The sequence below is a fragment of the Vanessa cardui genome, chromosome 20, assembly GCF_905220365.1.
Source record: "Vanessa cardui chromosome 20, ilVanCard2.1, whole genome shotgun sequence".
Classification (NCBI taxonomy): Eukaryota; Metazoa; Arthropoda; class Insecta; order Lepidoptera; family Nymphalidae; genus Vanessa; species Vanessa cardui.
In genome coordinates, this window is record NC_061142.1 from 5503165 (window position 1) to 5524139 (window position 20975).

Sequence of the window (20975 nt, forward strand, 5' to 3'; positions counted from 1 at the left end):
TGATTTAAAATTTTAGACGTTTTTTTCCCCTTTACGTATGTAGTTAGATTACTTTTTTTTCTCTTTCCTACTAATAAACTTATTTCTACCTTTTTTTTGTATGATACCGTTATTGTCTTGTGATGTCTGTGTCGTCATTTTATGTTATCTGTTTTAGGTGTCCTGGAACAAATCTCTGACATTTTTCAAAGCTAAACACCGAACAATTTCCCTGCGTGTTACTTTCATATAAAACCGTTTAAAAACGTCGTAATTGGCCAAATACGTCTCTATATTACAAATACGTCTCAATAAATGAGAGATGTGAATGCCATTGAATATTTAAAAAAAAAATTCAAGCTTTTTAAACAACTTTTTACAACTGTTATTCAAAAAATATTCTATTTTATTAAGTGGTGGTGGTACATACGTAACGTAAACATAAAATTAAAAAATAATTGAACCATTACACATATTATGTATATTTTCATAAAGGACTATACTATCCACAGACTTTTCTTTTGGACATCAGAATTAAAAAAAGAACAAACATTTATCACTTTAAACATATTTAAAGAAACAATCATCATATATTCTAATATTTCATAAATATTATAAACCTAATCACATTTATCACATATTTTAAATATGCCGTCAATATTACAACTATATATAAATATTTACAATCGTTGTTGAGAACACTGAAATCAAAACAAATGATTGTAAAACAAACGTAAATAAGCAGCACATAATTTACTTGTTCTTTAATTTAAAAAAATAAACGATTTTGAGCTCATCATTAAATAAAACATTTTGAGAAAAACATGCAGTTAAAGAAAATAAATAAATAAATGATAAAAACCAAATGTGTATATACAGACACCATTTGAAGAAGCAAAGTAAAGGCTTCAGCCCAGCAGCAGGACATTTACAGGCTGTTACTTTGAGTTTAGTATTAATACACACTTCACAGCATTATCAAATGTCTCTCGCAAAACGGGTAATCTTCAGAATAATGGAGTTTAATATCCATTAATGTACTTCTCTAAGTTTTCAAATTCTATATCCTCCATGACATCCCGTCTTGCATCATCACTATGTCAAATCAGAACCAACTTCTCCCGAGAGACTCTAGCTAGTCAGTCATTGTGAATCTTCATTGGGTCAGTAAACTGTGCGGTAAGGATATAAAAAAGCGCTGGAGCCGGTACAAGGGTCAAGTACCATAATTCCTTGAAACCAGTTAGAGATATGATACCATATGCATGGACTAGCCAATGTCCTAGAAGTATAATTAAATTCCTGCCATTCGTGACAGAGGATGTTAATAGTTCTGGTGCGGACTGATCCATTTTGATTGAAAAATGCGAGGCTGATGTCATCATTGATATAATAATTATTATGTATGGGAAAGCACAATCTGAAATTTAATAAAAAAAATATATTAATTTTTTATCTTTGCATCTGTTAAATTTAAGAACATAAATATTATCCAAAAACAAACATTATTCTTTTTAAAGAGGAGAATTCATTACTGCAAACTTAAAAAAATAATAACCTTAAACCATCCGCATTTCTGTATGATTCTGTGTCAGTATGCATTATTTGTCATTGTATCATATTAAAATAATCAGCAGTTTATGTGAGATTGACACACAAAGAAAAATATAAGACCATTACATTACAAGACATATACATAGATGTCCATTTTGATAGATATGTATTTACAGATAGATAAGTATGTTGTTAATTTAACTTACATATTAGTCCTGCAGCAACAGTATGAGTTAGTACAAGTATGGGGTAAAAATACAAGGCACAATATATAGCCTTCTTGCCGGGTATTGCTTTATGCCAGACTAGTAAAAATGGTCGTAATGTAACAGTCATTAACAGACTAAATGCATATATTAGTAATATTATTGTGTATCTGAAAAGAAAGAACTTTTATTATTTTATGTGTTATTGAGTAATCTACATAAGAAAGTAATAACTATACATATTATTTTGTTTATATATAGTTTATATACCTCTATTTTTCTCATATCCCCTACTCAGTTGATTAAACAACATGAAAAGGAAAAACTTATTTATCAAGAAAAACTCAATACCTAAGTGTTATATATATTATAGATTCATCTGCATCATAGATGTGGGAATTAGTGTTACTTAATTCGGATGGGTACAACATACAATTTTTAGAGAATTCAGATCAAACAATAATAATTTCATTTACTTTTAATTACTTCAGTTGTAATACTTTACTTAATTGTATTTAGAATTGAGACTGATATACATACTTTAATTAGTAATTGTATTCTTTTTTCACTTCATTGATACATATTACTACTAACATCTGCTAGTAAATTTATACAAAACTCAGAAACATTGTAATCATTTAAAATGATGAAATACATTTGACACTTACAATGGGTATACAGCTTCCTGTGTACAGTGCAGAGTTTCCTTGTAATCAGGTTGTGGGTTATGAAGTAATGTGTACCAATCTGATAGAGCTTTTGGTGAACAGACATGTAAATCTACAGAGCCTGTTGGTGGCAAGGCTAATAATGCGGCAAGTGTCCCTGATGCCACTTCAATGAAAGCACAAACATGTTGTGCAATTATTGTAGATTTGCTGAAATTTTATATTCACTTATACATACAGAGATATTTAATACAAACACATTTTTATTATGTTATTATTTATTAGATGCCAATTTCATAAGAGACATTTTGTATTCCATTAATTTACTTTAAAAACGAATAATATTTCTGATTTTCTTACCGATTTCCAGCAGCAACCATGTCAATGAAAAACCAGTGTAAAACCAAAGGTAAAAGAACCATAAAACCAAGGTATTGCCAATCGTAAAGAGTAGGTTCATCTGAACACTCTACACAATAACTAGTAGCGTTAGTACGGAAGCCTCTGGGGCAGGCACCACATTCGCTCCAAGAGCCATCCTCCAGTTCTGTTCTACCACAATATAAGCCAGGACAAGTTTTAACTATTGACATTTTCGTAAAGTATGTATTTTAAAATTAATTAATTATATCTAATTTGTTTTATTTCATGTTTTGTAATCACTAAACAAAAGTATTTTCTAGTGTTTTCACTGTTTTCAGACATTTGTATTGAAAATTTGAAGTTAAACGTCAAAACGTAGCTTAACCGTCAAAGAGTTTTTATATCTTTCTTGATGAATGCTCTGTGGTTTTGTACATCACATTCAAACTAAATGATACGGATTCTACATAATTATAGTATAATACAGAATTAATAAGTTATAGCAGAATTTGCGAACTGAATAATATTATTATTGTTTAATTCAATTAAAAAAAATTGCCAGTTGCCCATTTGCAGTGGGTGAGGCACATTGCTCGAAGAACTGACGGCCGATGGAGCCGAAGAGTTCTCGAGTGGCGACTACGGACCGGAAGACGCAGCATGGGCCCTCCACGAGATGGTCCGACGACCTGGTGAAGGTCGCGGAAAGCCGCTGGATACGGGCTGCACAAGACCGGTCGTTGTGGCGATCTTTGGGGGAGGCCTATGTCCAGCAGTGGACGTATCACGACTGAAATGATGATGATGTTTAATTCAAAGGCACACGTTGTCGCGGGCACAGCTAGTATATAATATTTTATTGGAAGCTTAGATTTCCTCTCCATGTCTATGTAATTTTAAATATTAAGCAGTTTTCACGTTTCTGAGAGCATGCCCAATTTTAGTTTTCATAGCCATTCCATAGGGTGCAAAAAAGACCCCTGGGAAAATATTTTCATTATTTTATAACAGATCGCTTAAACATTGCTTTCACCTGGGTGCTTTTTGTGCTTAAGATGTAACTGCTTCGGATTTCTGTTTCTAATATAGGCACTTATTCACGATATAATTGCCTTCGATCACAAAGTACTTACACATAAAACTAATAAATGACATGAAACACTTAAAAGATTTTAATTCCATACAGCTTTATTTACACCAATCAGTAACTGTATCAATATGTTTCTACAAAGACCACCCGTTACCCTCATTAAAAATATTTTTTCCCTAAGGTCACTCATAAAATTAACCATTTTAAATATTTTATGCAGCTGATGATGTCATTTATAAAAATAGTCCCAAAATAACCCTGGGGAACACCATCTTCCATTCTAAATGCTAATGTCGGGAACATTGTCCTTTAATAGCGATGTATGAGTGTCTGTCAGTTAATGAAGAGAGCAACAAAGATCTACTGACCATTGAATGTTTCAATACTCTCAGAAATTTATATCTATAAATATTTGCAAAGTATTATTTTCATAATTTACCTATTTTATATGATGCAAAGTTTATCTGGCTACTTAATGAAATGTTATATAGCACAGAAAATTAAATTTCATTTTAATTTTATTGATATATTTATTTAAATAAATTTTATAAATATTATTATTTTCAATTATTACAAAGCTTTGAATTTACCGGATTCATCAAATCTTTGAAAGAAGCGCTTACGTAAGCGTTTCAAAATGTAGCGTAAGATATAAAATGAAGCTATGAGCAACGTTAGAGATGTAAATATTAAAATGCTAAACATATCCAGCATGTAATATTTGAAAATACTCAGTCCTACAGCTGGAGATCTTAGGTGCTTAGCGCCTCCATGGCGCAAAACATATTCTGTATACCACACTGCATTTTCAGGGCCTGATATAATTGGATCAACCACCATATTCTTCAATTTCGATATTGATTCCTTGTACCTGTATTAAGTAAAAGCGGTTATCAGACCAAGTCAAATAGAACATCTCGAGCTTATTAGGTGAAAAACTTACTTTTCATTTGTAGCGACTGATACAATAACTTCCTTTAAGCTTTCCTTTTCTAAATAATATGGATCTACGATCTCTCCAGCTCCAAAACGAGTTATCTCTCCGATAAAAACTTTTCTGGATCTCACAATTGGAAAACCAATTATTGGAACTTCATAGAATAGAGCTTCCTCTAATGATCTCGCGCCACCATGTGTAATAAAAGCTTTGACATTTGGATGAGCTAAAATAATATATAACATTAGACATACATATCACGCCAAAAAACTTTATTTTAGACTTTACTAAATAGTTACCTAGTACTTCCTGTTGAGGGAACCAGGCGTGGGCAATTACGTTCTTAGGTACATCAACCATAGTAGTGTTAGCAATCTTCCACAATACTAAAAATGGTAACTCCCTAAAAGCATCAGCTAAAGTCTGTAACACATTTACTGACAGATGCTCTGGTTCCTGAATGGCTCCAAGACTGAAGTAAACAGCTCCTTTTGTGGCAGAGTCTAATATTCTTTTAAGTTCCTAGAAAAAAGACTGGTAAATAAATATCTAAATACAAAAAATCTAGAAAAAAGTAAAAAAAAAAAACAAAAATATACCTCTGGAAGTTGAAAACCAGGTTTGATGTGCATACGGTCCACATATGTTATTGCAGGCGGACTTGGTCTATTGCCGATTAATATAGGATTAGCAGCTACAAATAACAAATCTATATCATATTCGATTTCCTGTAGACTTTTTGTAAGGCCGAATATCTTACGAGCCGCAATTTCGCTACGTGGAAGATAATTATTGTAATATTCATTTCGGGTTTGATGATACCGATTTATTTCCACAAGTTTCTGCCACCGACTTAAATTTCTGTAGTTAAGAGTGTTCACATCGGGGTATAATATCGGATGAATGGGTGATCCTTTGGATTCGTACTGGTGTATCTTACCACTCGAAGTTGTTATAGCAATATGAGGAACTTGATACTTATCTGCTACTGCATACAAGACTGGCACATCGGCCTCCGTAATAACCAGGTCGAACTTAACATTCGGATTTACTAACAATGCCGTCATAGCTTTGGATTTTAATTGCGCAACTGCTAATTTAATGGAATGGTCATTAATTTCTCTCATTCTTGAATAATAATCGTCAGTGTCTATCATTAGCTTATGGTAGTCTTCCCAAAAGAGTGCAGATTCTTCTCCGACATTTAACTCGACAATCTTTTCCGCCTCTGGATAACCGAAGTGGCCTGGGTAAGGTGTCATTACTACAATCGAGTGACCTTTCTGAGCTAAAAGAGATATGTATCCTCTGAAGACAATGTGGTCAGAAAAAGATAGAGAAGAGAACAGCGCGAGAATAGATGCACTTTCTACAGTTTGCCAACAATATAATAGAAGAAATACAATTGATATTTTATGCAACGCCATTTTTATTGCACACTGAATATATCCGTCCCCTACTGAAGTCACTTATTAAAAGAAACTATTTGTGAAATTAATTGTTCAGTACCTAAAATAAAGCAACTGTACAAATATTTAACGAAAAATATGTAACGTGCTAGGCATGGGCTTTGCGTTCATTGCAATATAGACCTTATACCTCAACTGATAAGAACAAGGCGTGTAACCAGTCTAAAGCTTATGACAAGGTCAGAAAAAAATATTTTCAATAGTGGAAATTAAAAGTATCATGCAACATATTCCATTTTATTTTATATTATAACTTTGATAATTATTGTTAAAAGATCGATTCTACAATCGCAGTTTTTGACTTAATTGGTACTTAACTTATTTACTCATATGATTAACACTATCATAGAATCTTTGCATTATTATTATGATACACCCTGAAGCTATATTTTATTATATGTAGCTTCAGGATATATCAGGACATAAATTCTTTACTATGTGTAATTTTTTAAAAGGGCTATGTAGTTAAAATAATATACTTATGTATATTGAATATAAACTTATGGACCATGTCTGCATGGTCTATAAGTTCATATGCAATACTTTTCAGATGTTGCTGAATAATATTCTATTTTTCTAGGAAGAAACATTGTGCATAGGCATATAAGCACCAAAATATACTATGGTTGTATGGCACTAGGTACAAGAGACTTGTCAATAATTTAAACTTGAACGTTTTTATTTTCGATAGTTTTTTGTTACCATAGCAACCGATTTCTAACACATCGCTGCGAAGTGTCATTAATACATCAGGCAAATATTTTGTATAATATTTACAAAAACAATGCTTTATAATTATTAAAGATGAATAGTGACGTAACAAATTACTCAGTTATCGGGCGAATAGGTGAAGGCGCTCATGGTCTCGTGTTCAAAGCGCGTCACCTACCCTCGGGCCGAGTTGTCGCTCTAAAGAAAATCCTCATAAAGAACATAGACGATGGAATACCCGTTAATGTATTGCGAGAAATCAAAGCTCTGCAGCTTCTGCGATGCAAATATGTTAGTCCATTTTATTTCTAGAATCATATTTTAATTATAAACCCTCTTTAACAAGTTTAAGTTTACTACTAAGCTACAAGCGATTCTAAGTGTAGGTAAACTCTTATCAGTAAATATAGACACAAAAGTCTTAAAGCATATACGTAATAATAATGTACAATCCAATTTATACATTTTTTTATTTTTCTTATTATATTAATACCTATATGTATTGACAAACACTGAGTCAGCTATCTATTATTATCTCTATATTATAGTACAGTCTGTGAATAGTCTGAGGTATCAAGATCGAAAATGCGAATTTCACACATCCAAAAGTAATGTTGAAAAATTTTATTTTACATATGAAATTTTAAATTGTTTATACAGATAATAAAGATGTATGACATGTTCCCTCGAGGTATGAGCCTCGTATTAGTTTTGGAATATATGTGCTATGGACTGTGGGAGATGCTGCATCACAACCAGGCAGAGTTGACCTTGCCACGAGTGAAAACTTACGCCCAAATGCTGTTAAAAGGAACGCGTTATATGCACGCACATTATATTATGCACAGGGTAATGTTCGATATACATTTTTTCATCCGCTGATTATTTCATTCCTTGTGCCACATTACCATTAACCAACACAAAATAACAAGTTATAAAGCGCTTGAAAAAAAAATGAACAATTTGTCTAAATTACAACATTAAGAATTTAAAATGGGAAAACATAATCTTCCACAACAATCGCGACAATCAAAACCCATGTACGTATTTTTGAAGATTAAAAATATCGAAAAAGAACGGGATTTCACCTTATGCATATATTGTTTTCGGTGTGTAATTTATTACCTAAATTCTAATTCTATTATAAATCGTATTTAATATTTTAAGGACTTAAAACCGGCTAATCTTCTAATCAATCATGAAGGAATACTAAAAATTGCAGACTTAGGACTCGCCCGTTTGTACTGGCCCGATGGCGGTCGCCCTTATTCACACCAAGTTGCGACACGGTATGAAAAAAAAAATCCTTGATGCCATTCCAATTTCAAAACTCAATATTCAAAACAAATAATATAATAAATATTTCAGGTGGTACCGCGCTCCAGAATTACTATACGGCGCAAGATATTATAGCGAAAAGGTCGATTTATGGTCGGTGGGGTGCATCATCGCTGAAATAATAACAAAACAACCACTTTTTGCAGTAAGCACTTTCGACATATTCTCATAATAATAGGCTATTTGACTGGTTTTTCAAATCCATTTTATATTATTTAGTAGAGATTAAGGAACCCAGTAAAAGTTGATTTTTTATAATGTTGTCTTAAATTTTCGCGATTATTACACATTTAAATAAAACTAATTATAACGGATGAATCGCGTATATTAATTATTTTTAAACATCCCGACGTTTCGAGCACTTTGCAGTGTTCGTGGTCACGGGTAGACACTACCCGTGACCACGAATTAATATACGCGATTCATCCGTTATAATTAGTTTTATTTAAATTGATTTTTTATTTCTAGTACATATTTGCCGAAAAATATCATATTAAAAATTTCATATTTAAATGACGCGCGAAAACGCCACTTGGACAATATGGCGCTGCAATGGGGTCGGTGACGTCACTTTGCTGTATTTTAATCTTTGGTACATATAGTAGAAAAGCAATGTTTACAAGAAAGTCACTTCATCATAAGCCCGGCCAAGGAGCGTTTTGTGTCACGTGACAAACGTTTGAAAAAATGCATTTTTATTTATTGATTTTTGAATAAAAAATAGTATTATTTTCGAGTTTCGTTAGTAAATAAAAAAATTTAAACTCATAATATACACTGATTACAATAATTCACAATTTATTTTTTGCATTGTCAAATAGCCTATTCACGCTAAGTGTGAAGATGTGTGTGTAACTGTGTCTGTACACCTGACGCACATGGAAATTTGGATATAATGAATGAAAAATAAACAAACCCTTTTGAATTCAATATTTTATGCTAGGATAATGGTGTAGATCTCATATAATATTACCTCTATTATAATTATTTCAGGGTGAATCCGATATTGAACAATTAGCAATAGTATTGCAGCGCTTGGGCACACCGACCGAGGAAACGTGGCCGAATCACTCGGAGCTCCCAGATTACCACAAAATAACATTCCCGGAATCATTACCGATGTCATGGAATGACCTCTTACCGGGAGTAGACGCTGATGCTGTACATCTTATAAAATCATTCATACTATATGACGCTCAAAAGAGGATTTCAGCCAAAGAGGTTTGTATCCTCAAAGAAAAAGACGGTAATACCCATATAATAGAACTCCTTTATTATTTTCGTAACTTTTTTTTATATATCTATATCATAAAGGGCGGACGAACAAATAGGTCACCATGTGATAAATGATCACCAACGCCCATAGAAAACGGCGCAGTAATAACCATTACATCGCAAATGCGCCAACAACCTTGGGGAACTAAGATGTTATGTCCCTTGTGTTTGTAGTTTCACAAGCCCATTTTAAATCGATCCCGTTGCCTCACTACTTGGTGGCATGGTGGAAACCCGAGGATGGTTTTAGTGGGTAGGACAGGGCCTTCAGCCCTGGCACGGGCCCTTAAGACCCCGGTTGAGTCCCACATACCCGTCCCGGTCCCCCAGCCGGGCTGGAGGCGTAAACGCCTTTCCTCCTCGTAAAACAAAAAAAAGGCCCACTTTAAACCGAAACTCAACACTGTGTACTGAGTACTGCTATTTGGCAGTAGAATGATCTGTCTGATGAGTTTTATTCAACTGCCCTACCACTTACATTGCTTACCACACTGCTCTTACGCGAATTTGTTTACATACGAGACTAAAAATTTCATCTTAAACATCCTCACGAAATTTTTCTTCACCGCTAAACACACGATGGCATAATTATGAACATAAATAACGCAAAACAGATACAGTAAAATATTGTGCATATTGTTATCACGATATATAAGAGCAGAGATGGCTCAGGGGTTAGAACGCGTGCATCTTAACCGATGATTGCGGGTTCAAACCCAGGTAAGCACCACTGATTCATGAGCTTAATTTGTCTCTATAATTCATCTTGTGCTCAGCGGTGAAGGAAAATATCGTGAGGAAACCTGTATGTGATAAATTTAATAGAAATTCTGCCACATGTGTATTCCACCAACCATCATTGGAACAGCGTGGTGAAATATTTTCCAAACCTTCTCCTTAAAAGGAGAGGAGGCCTTTAGCCCAGCAGTGGGAATTTACAGGCTGTTGTTGTTGTTGTAGTGTTATACGCGTAGGTATTAATGCTTGTTACAATATGATACTTCTAATTTCCAAGATGAAAGTTATTCAGAGGACAATATTTAAGAAAATTAATAATTTATATATTTTCAGGCATTGAGACATCCCTGGTTCCAAAATTGGCCATTACCAGCGTCATTGCAAGACATGTTAAAGCCGAGTGTGATAAAACCGAAATAAAATCGTATAAAAAAAACACAGTTCGATTTGATTTTTTTATTCCCTTGAAATCACTTATCCTTTTATCTACTTACATACATAATGAATTACACAACAGTTGTACTTCAAGTCTATATACATGTACAATAGAATCCAACTTTAAAATTTATTTTTGTTATGAGTTCCCTAGTGACAATTAAATGAAAAAATATACGTATTAAGAAACGTTTAAGGACATAATGTGAGAAAGAATATATACTATATTAACCTAAAGGATTTATTTTAGTGCAAATATTGTAACTATGCCGCTCATTGGTTTCATAATTTTTTGACTTACTCTGCATTTCACTCAAACAACTGAGTTTTCTTGGTTTTTTATTGCGACAACATATTTCCAAGTTATCTAATCAGAATCATGTCAGAGTTTATTTAGATGAGAAACATCGTCATTTTATAAAAGATCATTGAACAAATTTACAAATGTTTTACTTTTAAAAAGTTTTTAATTTTCTAATTAAAGTTTCATTTACAAAATATACAATTTTCTGACCCAATCTAAACAATTTAATTTATTGATACTAAATTAAATACTAAATTCGTGTGATTGATTAAAAAAGCCTAAAATCAGAGAGGCAGTGTTATAATATTTGCACTTTAAATTGCTTCTAAAATCAATAAATATATCTTGATACCTTAAAATGCAAATAATGTATTAAATATAAGAGATCATACCTAAAACCAAACATAAATTAAAGGAATACCACTGTTAAAATATTTACTCAGATTCATAACCCTTTTTTATACTCGGATTTTACTAAAATAACATACAAAAATATATATTCAGGAATCTAGAAGCAATATCGAAATATATTCTAAGATTTTACAGATTAAAAATGAAATGATCACTTTCTTTAACTAAAAAATGAAATGGAATTTATCTAAATTCTACTCAAAACGTTGACTTATACATATATGCGACATCTAAGTTGTGTCGTATACTTATGTATACGACACAACTTAGATGTCGCATCGACAAAATTTGTAGAACCGATCACATGCGAATTGAGTACGCTATCCCAAATTACCAATATTTATTTCTCATACGAATATGATCTTTGCATAAACGTAAATCATATAACCTAATATATTCGTCAATTTGACACGTCCATTTACATGCACTTGCTTTCTCTGACGCGAGAATCTATAGCGACGAATAGCGTCGAATGGCGCGATAGGGACCTATATCTATTGGTTGTGTAAATCAGCAGTAATCGGTTTTATTTTCATTCCATTACATTTTCCGATGCTACATCTAATTTGTGTCGTACTATAGTAGTTACTAGTTACTATTAAGACTGCACTACAAGTAACAGTAATTCAACTACAACTCTATTCCAATGGCAGGAGGAGTTAAGACAAGCGAACAAGTTTGTCCTTGATTTGAAGTGATTGGTCGAGATCTAATACTAAAGTCTACAGTCAATTCCAATGGAAATAGGAAAGGAAAAAATTAAACAAACCTTAGATATACATACATATTTCATGCGATTTACTAATACCTCAACTATATTGTGACTTCTTACAGTTCTTGATTTGCCTTTATTTATAATACAACACTATTAAACTTAACAACATATTTCCAATTTAATTTAACTTCCAAAATTCCGATAACACGTCAGACATTCAAAACGCCATTTTTCACATATAGTGAATATCATAAATTTATCGAGCTGCTGTCAAATCAGTTGTTTATTTGGCTCCTCTGCTGGTATTCAATATGGATACATGAAGAAATGGTTTTTCAAAAGTTGAGCAAATTGTTACCGAATATTTATAAGAAACATTAATGTGAATGCAAGTTGTGAAGTACAATAGTGTTACATTCTAAGTAAAAATAAACCGATGAAATATAGAAGAAAGCGAATATGTAAGCTTTGATGAATACTTTTCATTATTTTTATTTTCATTTTCTTGCCATTGGAATAGACTGTACACAATTATATATAATTACAAATATATATAACATCTTGCTACAAGTTTAAGTAACAACGGTCAATGTTTTGCCGCTTACATTAAATAAATAATACACAATGTATGTATACCTTAAAAATACTTTTATACCATAGTAACTTACATACAATTCTAACATATTTATATTTTATGTTAAAAGTCTTATGAATAGTGTGTATATGTAATTGTTTTACTGAATTTTAAAAGGCAGTTTTTTTGTTGTATTTTTTCATTACAAATTGCTTTTATCTATGAATATATATGGAACTATTGTATACTTCAATTAAATAGAGGAAAACTTTATCAATCAATCTGGGAAACACATTTGTTGGATAATAAGAATTAAATAGTTATGTTAAAAAAAATTGAAATGGCAATGAGACTTAACATTTTATTACTTTTAAGTTTATTAATTTTCCTTTTAAAAATAAAATTTTAATAATCTTATTAAAAACCGTGTGAAATGTACATGTTTCTAGACCTTGGAAGAAAATCTGCCTTCTTAATGAAACATTTAGAACATACTGTACACAATGAACCTACAGTTAAAATACCATTGTGTTATATAAGACTTTTATTAACATAATAATCAAAGAAAAAACGTTTCTTTATAATTTTATCGAAGGTTACAACTAGACCCCGTTTGTTAAATATTTACATCAACTTTTATTTACATTACTCTATAAGAGCAGGCAAAGTTACCTCCAGTAAGAGGTAACATTATATGAAAACACTAATATTTGATATTTAATCTAGAATGATCACTATGAAAGCATATGTAGTACGAATATTTTAGTGGTTGATACTCCTTGGAACAACCCTTGCGTCATACAAATGACGTAATACATTTTAAACACATAATATGCCATACAATAATCATCGATATTTGTAATTTTTTTCTTATATATTTATGGAGCTTTAGGTTTTGACAATTTATATGTCATAAACATATATACATCAAATATCCTGAACGATATGAGTCTTAAATTTGAATATGACAATTGGTAATTATCATATTGGTAGTTTTAACTCATTAATATATTCACTTGTCCTTCAATACTAAAATTAAAATTAACCTAATATTAACGCTCCATGTATATGACATTCATATACAACAAGTAGATATAATATATATTTATGTCTAATTGTTTTTGTGAAGTAATTACTGTGAAAGGCTTTTTATGTAGCCAATTTCAAAATAATTTGCATAAATGACAAGCAAAATTATCAAGTGAAGAAGAAGAACTGGAAATATTTTCGTCAAATATATGTTTTATTATTTATACAAATTAAATTGAAATAAACTGTAGACTTAATATATGTCTTTTAGAGCAATTTGGTCATTTATAACAATTTAAATTTATGACTTATTATGCTTTATTATATATTTTTTGCAAATACCGCCAAGAGACTTAAATATTTACTACAGTTATATTGCTTTAAATATTTTTTAAGTATATTAACCTTATTATTTTTTTAAAAAAGAGTCATGTATCTAAGTTTCTAAATAATTATTAAACTAAATTCTCACTAAATGAAAACCAATACAATGATGAATAATTACTACATAACATTTATTTATATATTTATTTATCAACTCTTTTTTAACTTTATAATATTTAAGCATAATAGCATTTAACCTTACTTATTTTTACATGAATTACAATGTCAATATTATATTTACCGAACTGCTTAACCAATACAATTTAGCTAAACATCCATACTCGGACCTTACCGTACACACCCCAGCCGGTAACACCTATTAGAACTCATTAGTAACACAAGCGTTAACTTCTAACTGAACGTAAACGATAAATATTTGATATATCTATAATTTTAAACGATTTATCACCCCGTTGAATGTAACTAAGAATATTTTTTTTATTTTCAGTTAATTATAACCCTTAAGAGCGAGTAATATAAACATATGTGGGTTCTATATATCTGAGGAGAGTATTCCCCAGTTAGCTAACACAACTTCTAACTAAACGCAAACGATAAATATTTGATATCTCTATAATTTTAAAAGATTTATAACCCCGTTGAATGTAACTAAGAATATTTTTTTTTATTTTCCTGTAATTATAACCCTTAAGAGCGAGTAATATAAACAAACATATGTGGGTTTTTCCTATATATCTGAGGAGAATATACCCTGGTTAGCTAGTGCGGGTGGCTAGGGCGGCTAGGGCGGCTAGGGCGGCTAGGGCGGCTAGTGGCGCACCCAGCCGGCGGAGTGCAAGTAGTGTCGCACGGCGAGGTCCAACTCGGCGTCGTGCGGCGGCGCGCGACGCAGCAGAACGCCCTTCATCGTCACGTACTGCGTCGGCGGCAGGTTTAATGCGCTGCACAGCTGGAAACCAACGAAATAGACTATTATTTAACTTGCCATTACAAAGTTTATCGCAAGGTTGACTTGGAAATCTTAATGTAAATTAGGGCTTTGATTATTTATTTATTTATATAAGTTTACAAAACTGACTTACAACTATAACTTACAAAATTAAATCTTAGCATAAGAGACAATACTTTTGTTGCAGTCTTCTAGATGTAAACCTAGCGTGCTTTAAAATAAATTTAAGTTACTCAAAGAATAACCGTACTTGTGTAAATACTACATAAAATATTTGTTTAACTTGCTTTTAATAGAGCAAGTGGACTCACCAAAGATATCTAAGTTTTGACGAGTACAGTTCGCAAGCGAACAAATACGGTAAATTGGTGAATGCTGACCAAGATTCGATTTGATGTCGGGTAGGCTAAAAACTTTACGATTTTGAATACGGCTGCCTTAACGCGGTATTGAGAAGGTAATCTTAGCTAGTAACTCTGGTGCATCAATGAATCCGTTTAACAGCTTATATAAGAAGAGAAAGTCAAGGAGTATGTATGAGTAATTTGATAGAATGGGCCAGTTTAAACAGATTTATATTTTAAGGGCCATTTGCAGGCTACTTCACTACAATTTCGAAGATCAAAGAGTCGAGATGGCCCAGTGGTTATAACGCGTGCATCTTAACCGATGATTGCGGGTTCAAACCCAGGCAAGCACCGCTGATTCATTTGCTTGTCTTTATAATTCATCTCGTGCTCAGCGGTAAAGGAAAACATCGTGAGGAAACCGGCATGTGAAAAATTTCATAGAAATTCTGCCACATGTGTATTCCACCAACCCGCATTGGAACAGCGTGGTGGAATATGTTCCAAACCTTCTCCTCAAAGGGAGAAGAGGCTTTTAGCCCAGTAGTGGGAATTCATAGGCTGGTGTTGTTGTTTACTATAATTTTATAGAATACAAGACGTCGCCTGCGGCTTCACTCTTTTTTACATGTTAGTCGTCAGGTATAACACACAAAGTCCTTTTTGGACTTGAAGATAGTAAATAATAAGATAATAGTTTGGCAATAAAAGGACAATAGAGAGACAAGAGTTACTTGTTCATTAGTACAGCTTACCTGTATCTCGTTAGTGGTCAGCAGATGAGTCGAGCATGCGGCGTTGCATGAGTTCTTTTTGGAGCATCCACATACGGTACTTCCGTCCCGTGTGCACTTTGGGCTTGTGGAACTTGAGCCGCTGTCTACGTCTCTGTCAGACATAATCAACATAGCTTTGATTAACACGGTCTCCTGGATGATCCTGGTCATGGTATTTATTGTTACATGCGTTATTGTGTAAAAGTGAAACCCAAGTAGCTCTCCATTCCCTCACTCTCATATCAAATTCGATTCGATTATACAATCAAATCAAGGTACCATTTCAATTTGTCATATTTACCGTGCAAATGTTCAAACTTGTAAGTTACTAGTAAAAATATATAATAATATTAGTTTTTATATTATTCTAATATATAATTTGCATGTAATTAAATTATTGTTAATAACGCTGACAAAGAAGAACTTCTCATACGCATAGATACCAAACATACCTTTTTTTTTGTAACCACAGACTATAAAGAAATATTCACTATATAGAAGCATGTTGTATATTTGTACCTTTTTCTTAGCTGCAGTGTGTTGTTCTGCGGTTGTTCTTTTGTCTGCTGTGTGTCCAGGCACCCACTGCTGCCCTGGCGGAAACAATCGTTATACGAGATCAAACCCACACCAGACAATACAAAAAACACTCAGGACACCTTAAACAAAGCCTTGAAAAAAGTATCTATATATGAAAGTAGCAGTTGAGGTTTTATTATGATTCAACTATGAATTTAAACATTGTTTTGGATTGTTATAACAATTTTATAATTGTGAATAATTAGTTCTAACATGCTATTCATTTTAAGGTTCATGCAATTCAATGAACTAACAATGTACTAAGTTTCAGAAACCGCAGAAGCGTTAAGCACATGAATGATATGTATGATCGAATGAGCCATGCATTGGAATGGCTATGAGAAAATTATTTAAATGTATTAAAGGTGATAAGGCTTGAAACTGTGGCTTACAATTTTTCATGTGGAATATCATGAGAAAGTCTCGATGTAACCCAACTCATATTTGAGTGTGGTGGACCAAACTAAAAAAAACCATCTCTCTGCGAGATTGTAACCTAGCAGTGAAACATTTTCAGGCTGTTACTATATGCTTTTGTTAAATTAATGAAAATGGGGATGTCCGTAAAGATATGTTCGCTAGCCGTACGCGCACGTGCTTTTTAAAGTCATTGAAATTTTTTATTTAATTTGGTTTAGCTCGATACAATTTCGTTTCTTTTCTAAATGCTGTTAAGATGAGACATACAAATTATTTCAGCTGAAAAATCCTTATGAAGTGAAAGCTGTACAGTGTAATAAAAGAGAATATTTAATCAGTATTCATAAGAACAATTTTTTCATTGTTAAGCTTTCATTATTAACTTTCTTATATTTATATATTACTTGCCATTATTGTGTTAGCTCTAATTTCTTAAATCTTTAAAGATAAGTACTTATCATTTTTTTTTATTACGTTATGATTTAAAACCTTATCTTCTTTCAATTATTATCCATATTGACTAAATAAATACTTATTTCATTCTTTAACAGCACTACAACAATATACCGTATACACAACAACACGGAAGTCTCAAAATGTTAACAGCATTTAGAGCGACCAGAACTAGAAGATATTGTTTGAATGGAATGAGCGGGAAGAGCGTGCGCGCGCGGCGGGCGTTGGGGGGCGGCGGGGGGCGGCGGTGGGCGCTGGGGGGGCGGTGGGCGCTGTGGGGCGGTGGGGGTCGGCGGCGGGCGGTGGGGGCGGTTGTTTGGCGGTGTGGGGCGGTGTGGGGCGGTGGGGGGCGGAGGGGGGCGGAGGGGGTCGGCGCGTGTGCAAGCAGCGAGTACCAGCGCCAGCCTCACGTCGTGGTGCGGGTGCTTGCGGTGCGCGGCGTGCTGCTCGTAGTGCGCGCACTCCTCCAGGCGCGTGACGCCGGCCAGGCGGTAGCGGTGCAGCTCGGCCAGCCGCACGCGCAGCTCGCGCTCGCGCCACAGCCCCAGCGCCACGCCCGACTGCTCCAGCCGACCGTAGAACTGCGCCGTCCAGCGCAGCCGCTCCATGAACTCCCTGCGACAAGGACAAAGCACTTAGCGGACTGACTATTGCTTACACTTTTGATTGGTTCTTTTATTAAATACTAGCGGTCGCCCGCGGCTTCACCCGCGTAGATAACGGTTCATAATCAGTCTTCTAATATCCCTACTGCTGAGGCACGGTCACATTTGAAGAATTACTGCAACCGGCGCTTGGATCTATTGTGATAAACCTCAAATTCGTGATCACAACACCTCAGCCAGACCAACATCAGCCACGAATCTGATGAGGTTCTTAAGGTCGGAGGCCATTATGCCCTATATGCTAAGGACCGGAGTTAGAACATTTTATAGTTCTATCTTTTATAGTTTAGGCATCATACGCAAAAAATCAACTTTTTTGGTAGATTTTTTCCTTTTTTGTCCGAAAAACCCAAAATATCATACAGAACCCTGTTTTTTTTTCAAAATAAAATTTAGCCTATGTTATGCGGGGTTAATTTAGCTTTCAAATGGTGAAAGAATTTTTAAAATCGGTCCAGTAGTTTTTGAGCCTATTCATTACAACCAAACAAACAAAGTTTTCCTGTTTATAATATTAGTGTAGATAAACAAAGAAGAAATGCGGTCCGTGGACACCTTTTCAAATAATATTAAACTCTCATTCATTTCGTCTTTTCATACCAAGTTCCAAACGAATCACTTTACTATTTTAGTACAGAAGTATATAAAATGTACTTTTATTACATTTCCTAACATCTATTCTTTTATCCTTTTTCTTAGTTTGCACTATACAGAGGACTTACTTTTTCTCTTTGGCAAGCTTCCCGAGGGTTTTCTGCTTATTCCTCTGGTTGTTGAAAAATACTGAAACTAACTGATAATCTCGCACTAGTCTTTTTCTCCTTGTTCTTTCGCGCAACCTTCGAGTATATATGTCTACTTGAGATAACTTCAGTGCTGAAAAAATACAAATTAATTTATTAAAATATATTAGGTTTCTTCACATATCGAAAGAGACATTACACATTTAATTACTTTTAAATAACACATGAACATAAACAACAACCAAGTCTCATGTGACATGGGATAACGAAATGGTTAAATATGCATCCCTTAATTAAAGTTGTTACTTAAACTCAGAATGGTATACACAGACAGTAAATAGTTAATATATATACATATTTAATGATGATCTTATAAAAAGGTATTAAATAATTTGTTGTCTTACCAACATCTAATTCATCATCTTCAGGGTTAAGGGATAATGTGGATATTAATTGCTCTGCATCATGGTCATGTTCCTGAAATAAAAAATATACACTCTATAGACTACAGTATAATTTATATTTGACAACAAAAATGTTTTAGCTAAACCTTTTCATTTATTTATTTATTTATTCACTTTATTGCACAACTATTTCACAAAAAATAAATTGAGCAAAAGGCGGGCTTTAAGCTATATAGCCTTATCTACCAGCCAACCTTAGCACATGCAAGAAAGCATCAAAACAATTTACTTTTTAAATTATGGAATAATTGTTAATAAAATTTATTTTACCCTTTCGAAATCATCTCTATTGCTAATGTAGCCCAATTGAGCGGCTTCATCGGGGGTTACAGCTAGAGGTGGGAGTCTTGATACAGCATTCGGACTAAGGGGTCCTTCATCTCTGTCCGCACAACTTAACGACGGTCGACTAGTGCTTTCAACATTACCCCAGGTCGCACGTCCTATGCTACCCTCTAAATATCTAGTTATGTATTCATCTTTGGCTTCTAAAATTATAAATGAAAATTAAGAAATAATTAGTACAAGGTAAAATATAACATAAATAACGAGAATTAATAATGGAGTACCTTCTGGTGTTCTTGTTTCTATGTGCTTTGCTATATCTTCCCAGTTTCCAAAACCAAACTGTTCAATTGCATCTAAGAGTCTAACTTCTTCATTCGCCGACCAACTATTACGACCCAAGAATATCCCAAACGCCCCAGAGTCCTAAAATGTAATAAAGACTTAGAACATTTGTTGTTTATAAAGAATATAAGTAATGTAACACATAAGAAATGAAAAAAATACCATGAATTGATAGGAATGATCATTTTTGTGCGACCCAATTTCAGCACCAAGTGAAAAACACTGCAAGAAAAACAAATATAAATTTTTGTTCAACATTTAAAATTTGCGCCAAAACTGTAAACAAAAATGTCACTGATGCTACTCTACCTGCAAACAAATATCAAAATCTTTACATTCGGCACATCTTACACGCACTCCGCTTATTTCTTCTTGGCAGTATGTACAATTATATTTAGCATATAAATCTGAAAACGACATGTTTTAAAACTACACCATACAACAATCATGCGTTGGCAAACTTGGCAGTTTTCTCAAACCTACTCGCCAGCCATCTTTTATTTTACAGATAAATAATATATAGATAATATTATGTATATCCGAAACTGTATTTGACATAGACACAAATTAAAACAAATTTAAATTATTAATTATGTAAATAGTAAAGTGTTTCCTAATTTATATGTATAAAAATAATATTTTAACAATATTATGGTTTTAAGTATACACATATAGTGTAAATGCATGAAGAGGTAAAAATATATATTGCTTGAATTTGAAGATCATATCACACATTGGGTATGTTAAATAAATTATGTAAATAATTACTAAATTTATAATTCGCAATATGAAATAAAACAGAGAA

General features: G+C 33.2%; 4 protein-coding genes across 7 annotated transcripts; 1 reads left to right on the forward strand and 3 right to left on the reverse strand.

Moving 5' to 3' along the window:
* Positions 1-831: 831 nt before the first annotated feature.
* Positions 832-3161, reverse strand: LOC124538573 (JNK1/MAPK8-associated membrane protein). Its single transcript, XM_047115671.1, has 4 exons — positions 2768-3161; positions 2408-2617; positions 1740-1909; positions 832-1399 (listed from the first exon to the last, which is right to left on the reverse strand). Exons 1-4 carry the CDS (start codon positions 2998-3000, stop codon positions 1119-1121), a joined length of 894 nt encoding a protein of 297 aa, XP_046971627.1. The 5' UTR covers positions 3001-3161; the 3' UTR covers positions 832-1118.
* Positions 3162-4367: 1206 nt separating this feature from the next.
* On the reverse strand, positions 4368-6280 carry LOC124538318 (UDP-glycosyltransferase UGT5-like). Its single transcript, XM_047115347.1, has 4 exons — positions 5397-6280; positions 5097-5319; positions 4804-5023; positions 4368-4731 (listed from the first exon to the last, which is right to left on the reverse strand). The coding sequence occupies exons 1-4, from the start codon at positions 6222-6224 to the stop codon at positions 4431-4433; spliced, it is 1572 nt and encodes a 523-aa protein (XP_046971303.1). The 5' UTR covers positions 6225-6280; the 3' UTR covers positions 4368-4430.
* Positions 6281-7015: 735 nt separating this feature from the next.
* Positions 7016-10763, forward strand: LOC124538450 (cyclin-dependent kinase 20). Its single transcript, XM_047115521.1, has 6 exons — positions 7016-7268; positions 7638-7826; positions 8145-8266; positions 8346-8460; positions 9309-9536; positions 10662-10763. Exons 1-6 carry the CDS (start codon positions 7071-7073, stop codon positions 10746-10748), a joined length of 939 nt encoding a protein of 312 aa, XP_046971477.1. The 5' UTR covers positions 7016-7070; the 3' UTR covers positions 10749-10763.
* Positions 10764-12968: 2205 nt separating this feature from the next.
* On the reverse strand, positions 12969-20663 carry LOC124538430 (transcriptional adapter 2B). 4 transcript variants are annotated; one of them, XM_047115491.1, is made up of 10 exons: positions 20480-20663; positions 20333-20392; positions 20110-20251; positions 19811-20028; positions 19481-19553; positions 19056-19209; positions 18079-18283; positions 16733-16806; positions 16193-16325; positions 12969-15090 (listed from the first exon to the last, which is right to left on the reverse strand). In XM_047115491.1, exons 1-10 carry the CDS (start codon positions 20588-20590, stop codon positions 14950-14952), a joined length of 1311 nt encoding a protein of 436 aa, XP_046971447.1. In that variant the 5' UTR covers positions 20591-20663; the 3' UTR covers positions 12969-14949. The 4 variants fall into 4 exon arrangements, with proteins under 4 accessions (XP_046971447.1, XP_046971446.1, XP_046971449.1 ...); XM_047115490.1 differs by having other exon boundaries at positions 18064-18283; XM_047115493.1 differs by having other exon boundaries at positions 14956-15090; positions 16733-16801.
* Between the last annotated feature and the right edge of the window lie 312 nt (positions 20664-20975).

What these genes read in the sequence shown, in the direction of transcription:
- LOC124538573 (XM_047115671.1), bottom strand. Translation starts at nt 3,000, where the DNA reads ATGTCAATAGTTAAAACTTGTCCTGGCTTATATTGTGGTAGAACAGAA. An exon ending in CAGGAAGCTGTATACCCATT is followed by an intron (nt 1,910 to 2,407) that starts GTAAGTGTCAAA and finishes CTTTCTTTTCAG; the next exon opens with ATACACAATAATATTACTAA. An exon ending in TGTTGCTGCAGGACTAATAT is followed by an intron (nt 1,400 to 1,739) that starts GTAAGTTAAATT and finishes ATTAAATTTCAG; the next exon opens with ATTGTGCTTTCCCATACATA.
- LOC124538318 (XM_047115347.1), bottom strand. Translation starts at nt 6,224, where the DNA reads ATGGCGTTGCATAAAATATCAATTGTATTTCTTCTATTATATTGTTGG. An exon ending in CTGGTTTTCAACTTCCAGAG is followed by an intron (nt 5,320 to 5,396) that starts GTATATTTTTGT and finishes TCTTTTTTCTAG; the next exon opens with GAACTTAAAAGAATATTAGA. An exon ending in CCCTCAACAGGAAGTACTAG is followed by an intron (nt 5,024 to 5,096) that starts GTAACTATTTAG and finishes ATATTATTTTAG; the next exon opens with CTCATCCAAATGTCAAAGCT.
- LOC124538450 (XM_047115521.1), top strand. Translation starts at nt 7,071, where the DNA reads ATGAATAGTGACGTAACAAATTACTCAGTTATCGGGCGAATAGGTGAA. An exon ending in TCACACCAAGTTGCGACACG is followed by an intron (nt 8,267 to 8,345) that starts GTATGAAAAAAA and finishes TAAATATTTCAG; the next exon opens with GTGGTACCGCGCTCCAGAAT. An exon ending in CAAAACAACCACTTTTTGCA is followed by an intron (nt 8,461 to 9,308) that starts GTAAGCACTTTC and finishes TAATTATTTCAG; the next exon opens with GGTGAATCCGATATTGAACA.
- LOC124538430 (XM_047115490.1), bottom strand. Translation starts at nt 20,590, where the DNA reads ATGTCGTTTTCAGATTTATATGCTAAATATAATTGTACATACTGCCAA. An exon ending in ATTTTGATATTTGTTTGCAG is followed by an intron (nt 20,393 to 20,479) that starts GTAGAGTAGCAT and finishes TTTTTCTTGCAG; the next exon opens with TGTTTTTCACTTGGTGCTGA. An exon ending in ACGACGTGAGGCTGGCGCTG is followed by an intron (nt 16,807 to 18,063) that starts GTACTCGCTGCT and finishes TGTTTCCGCCAG; the next exon opens with GGCAGCAGTGGGTGCCTGGA.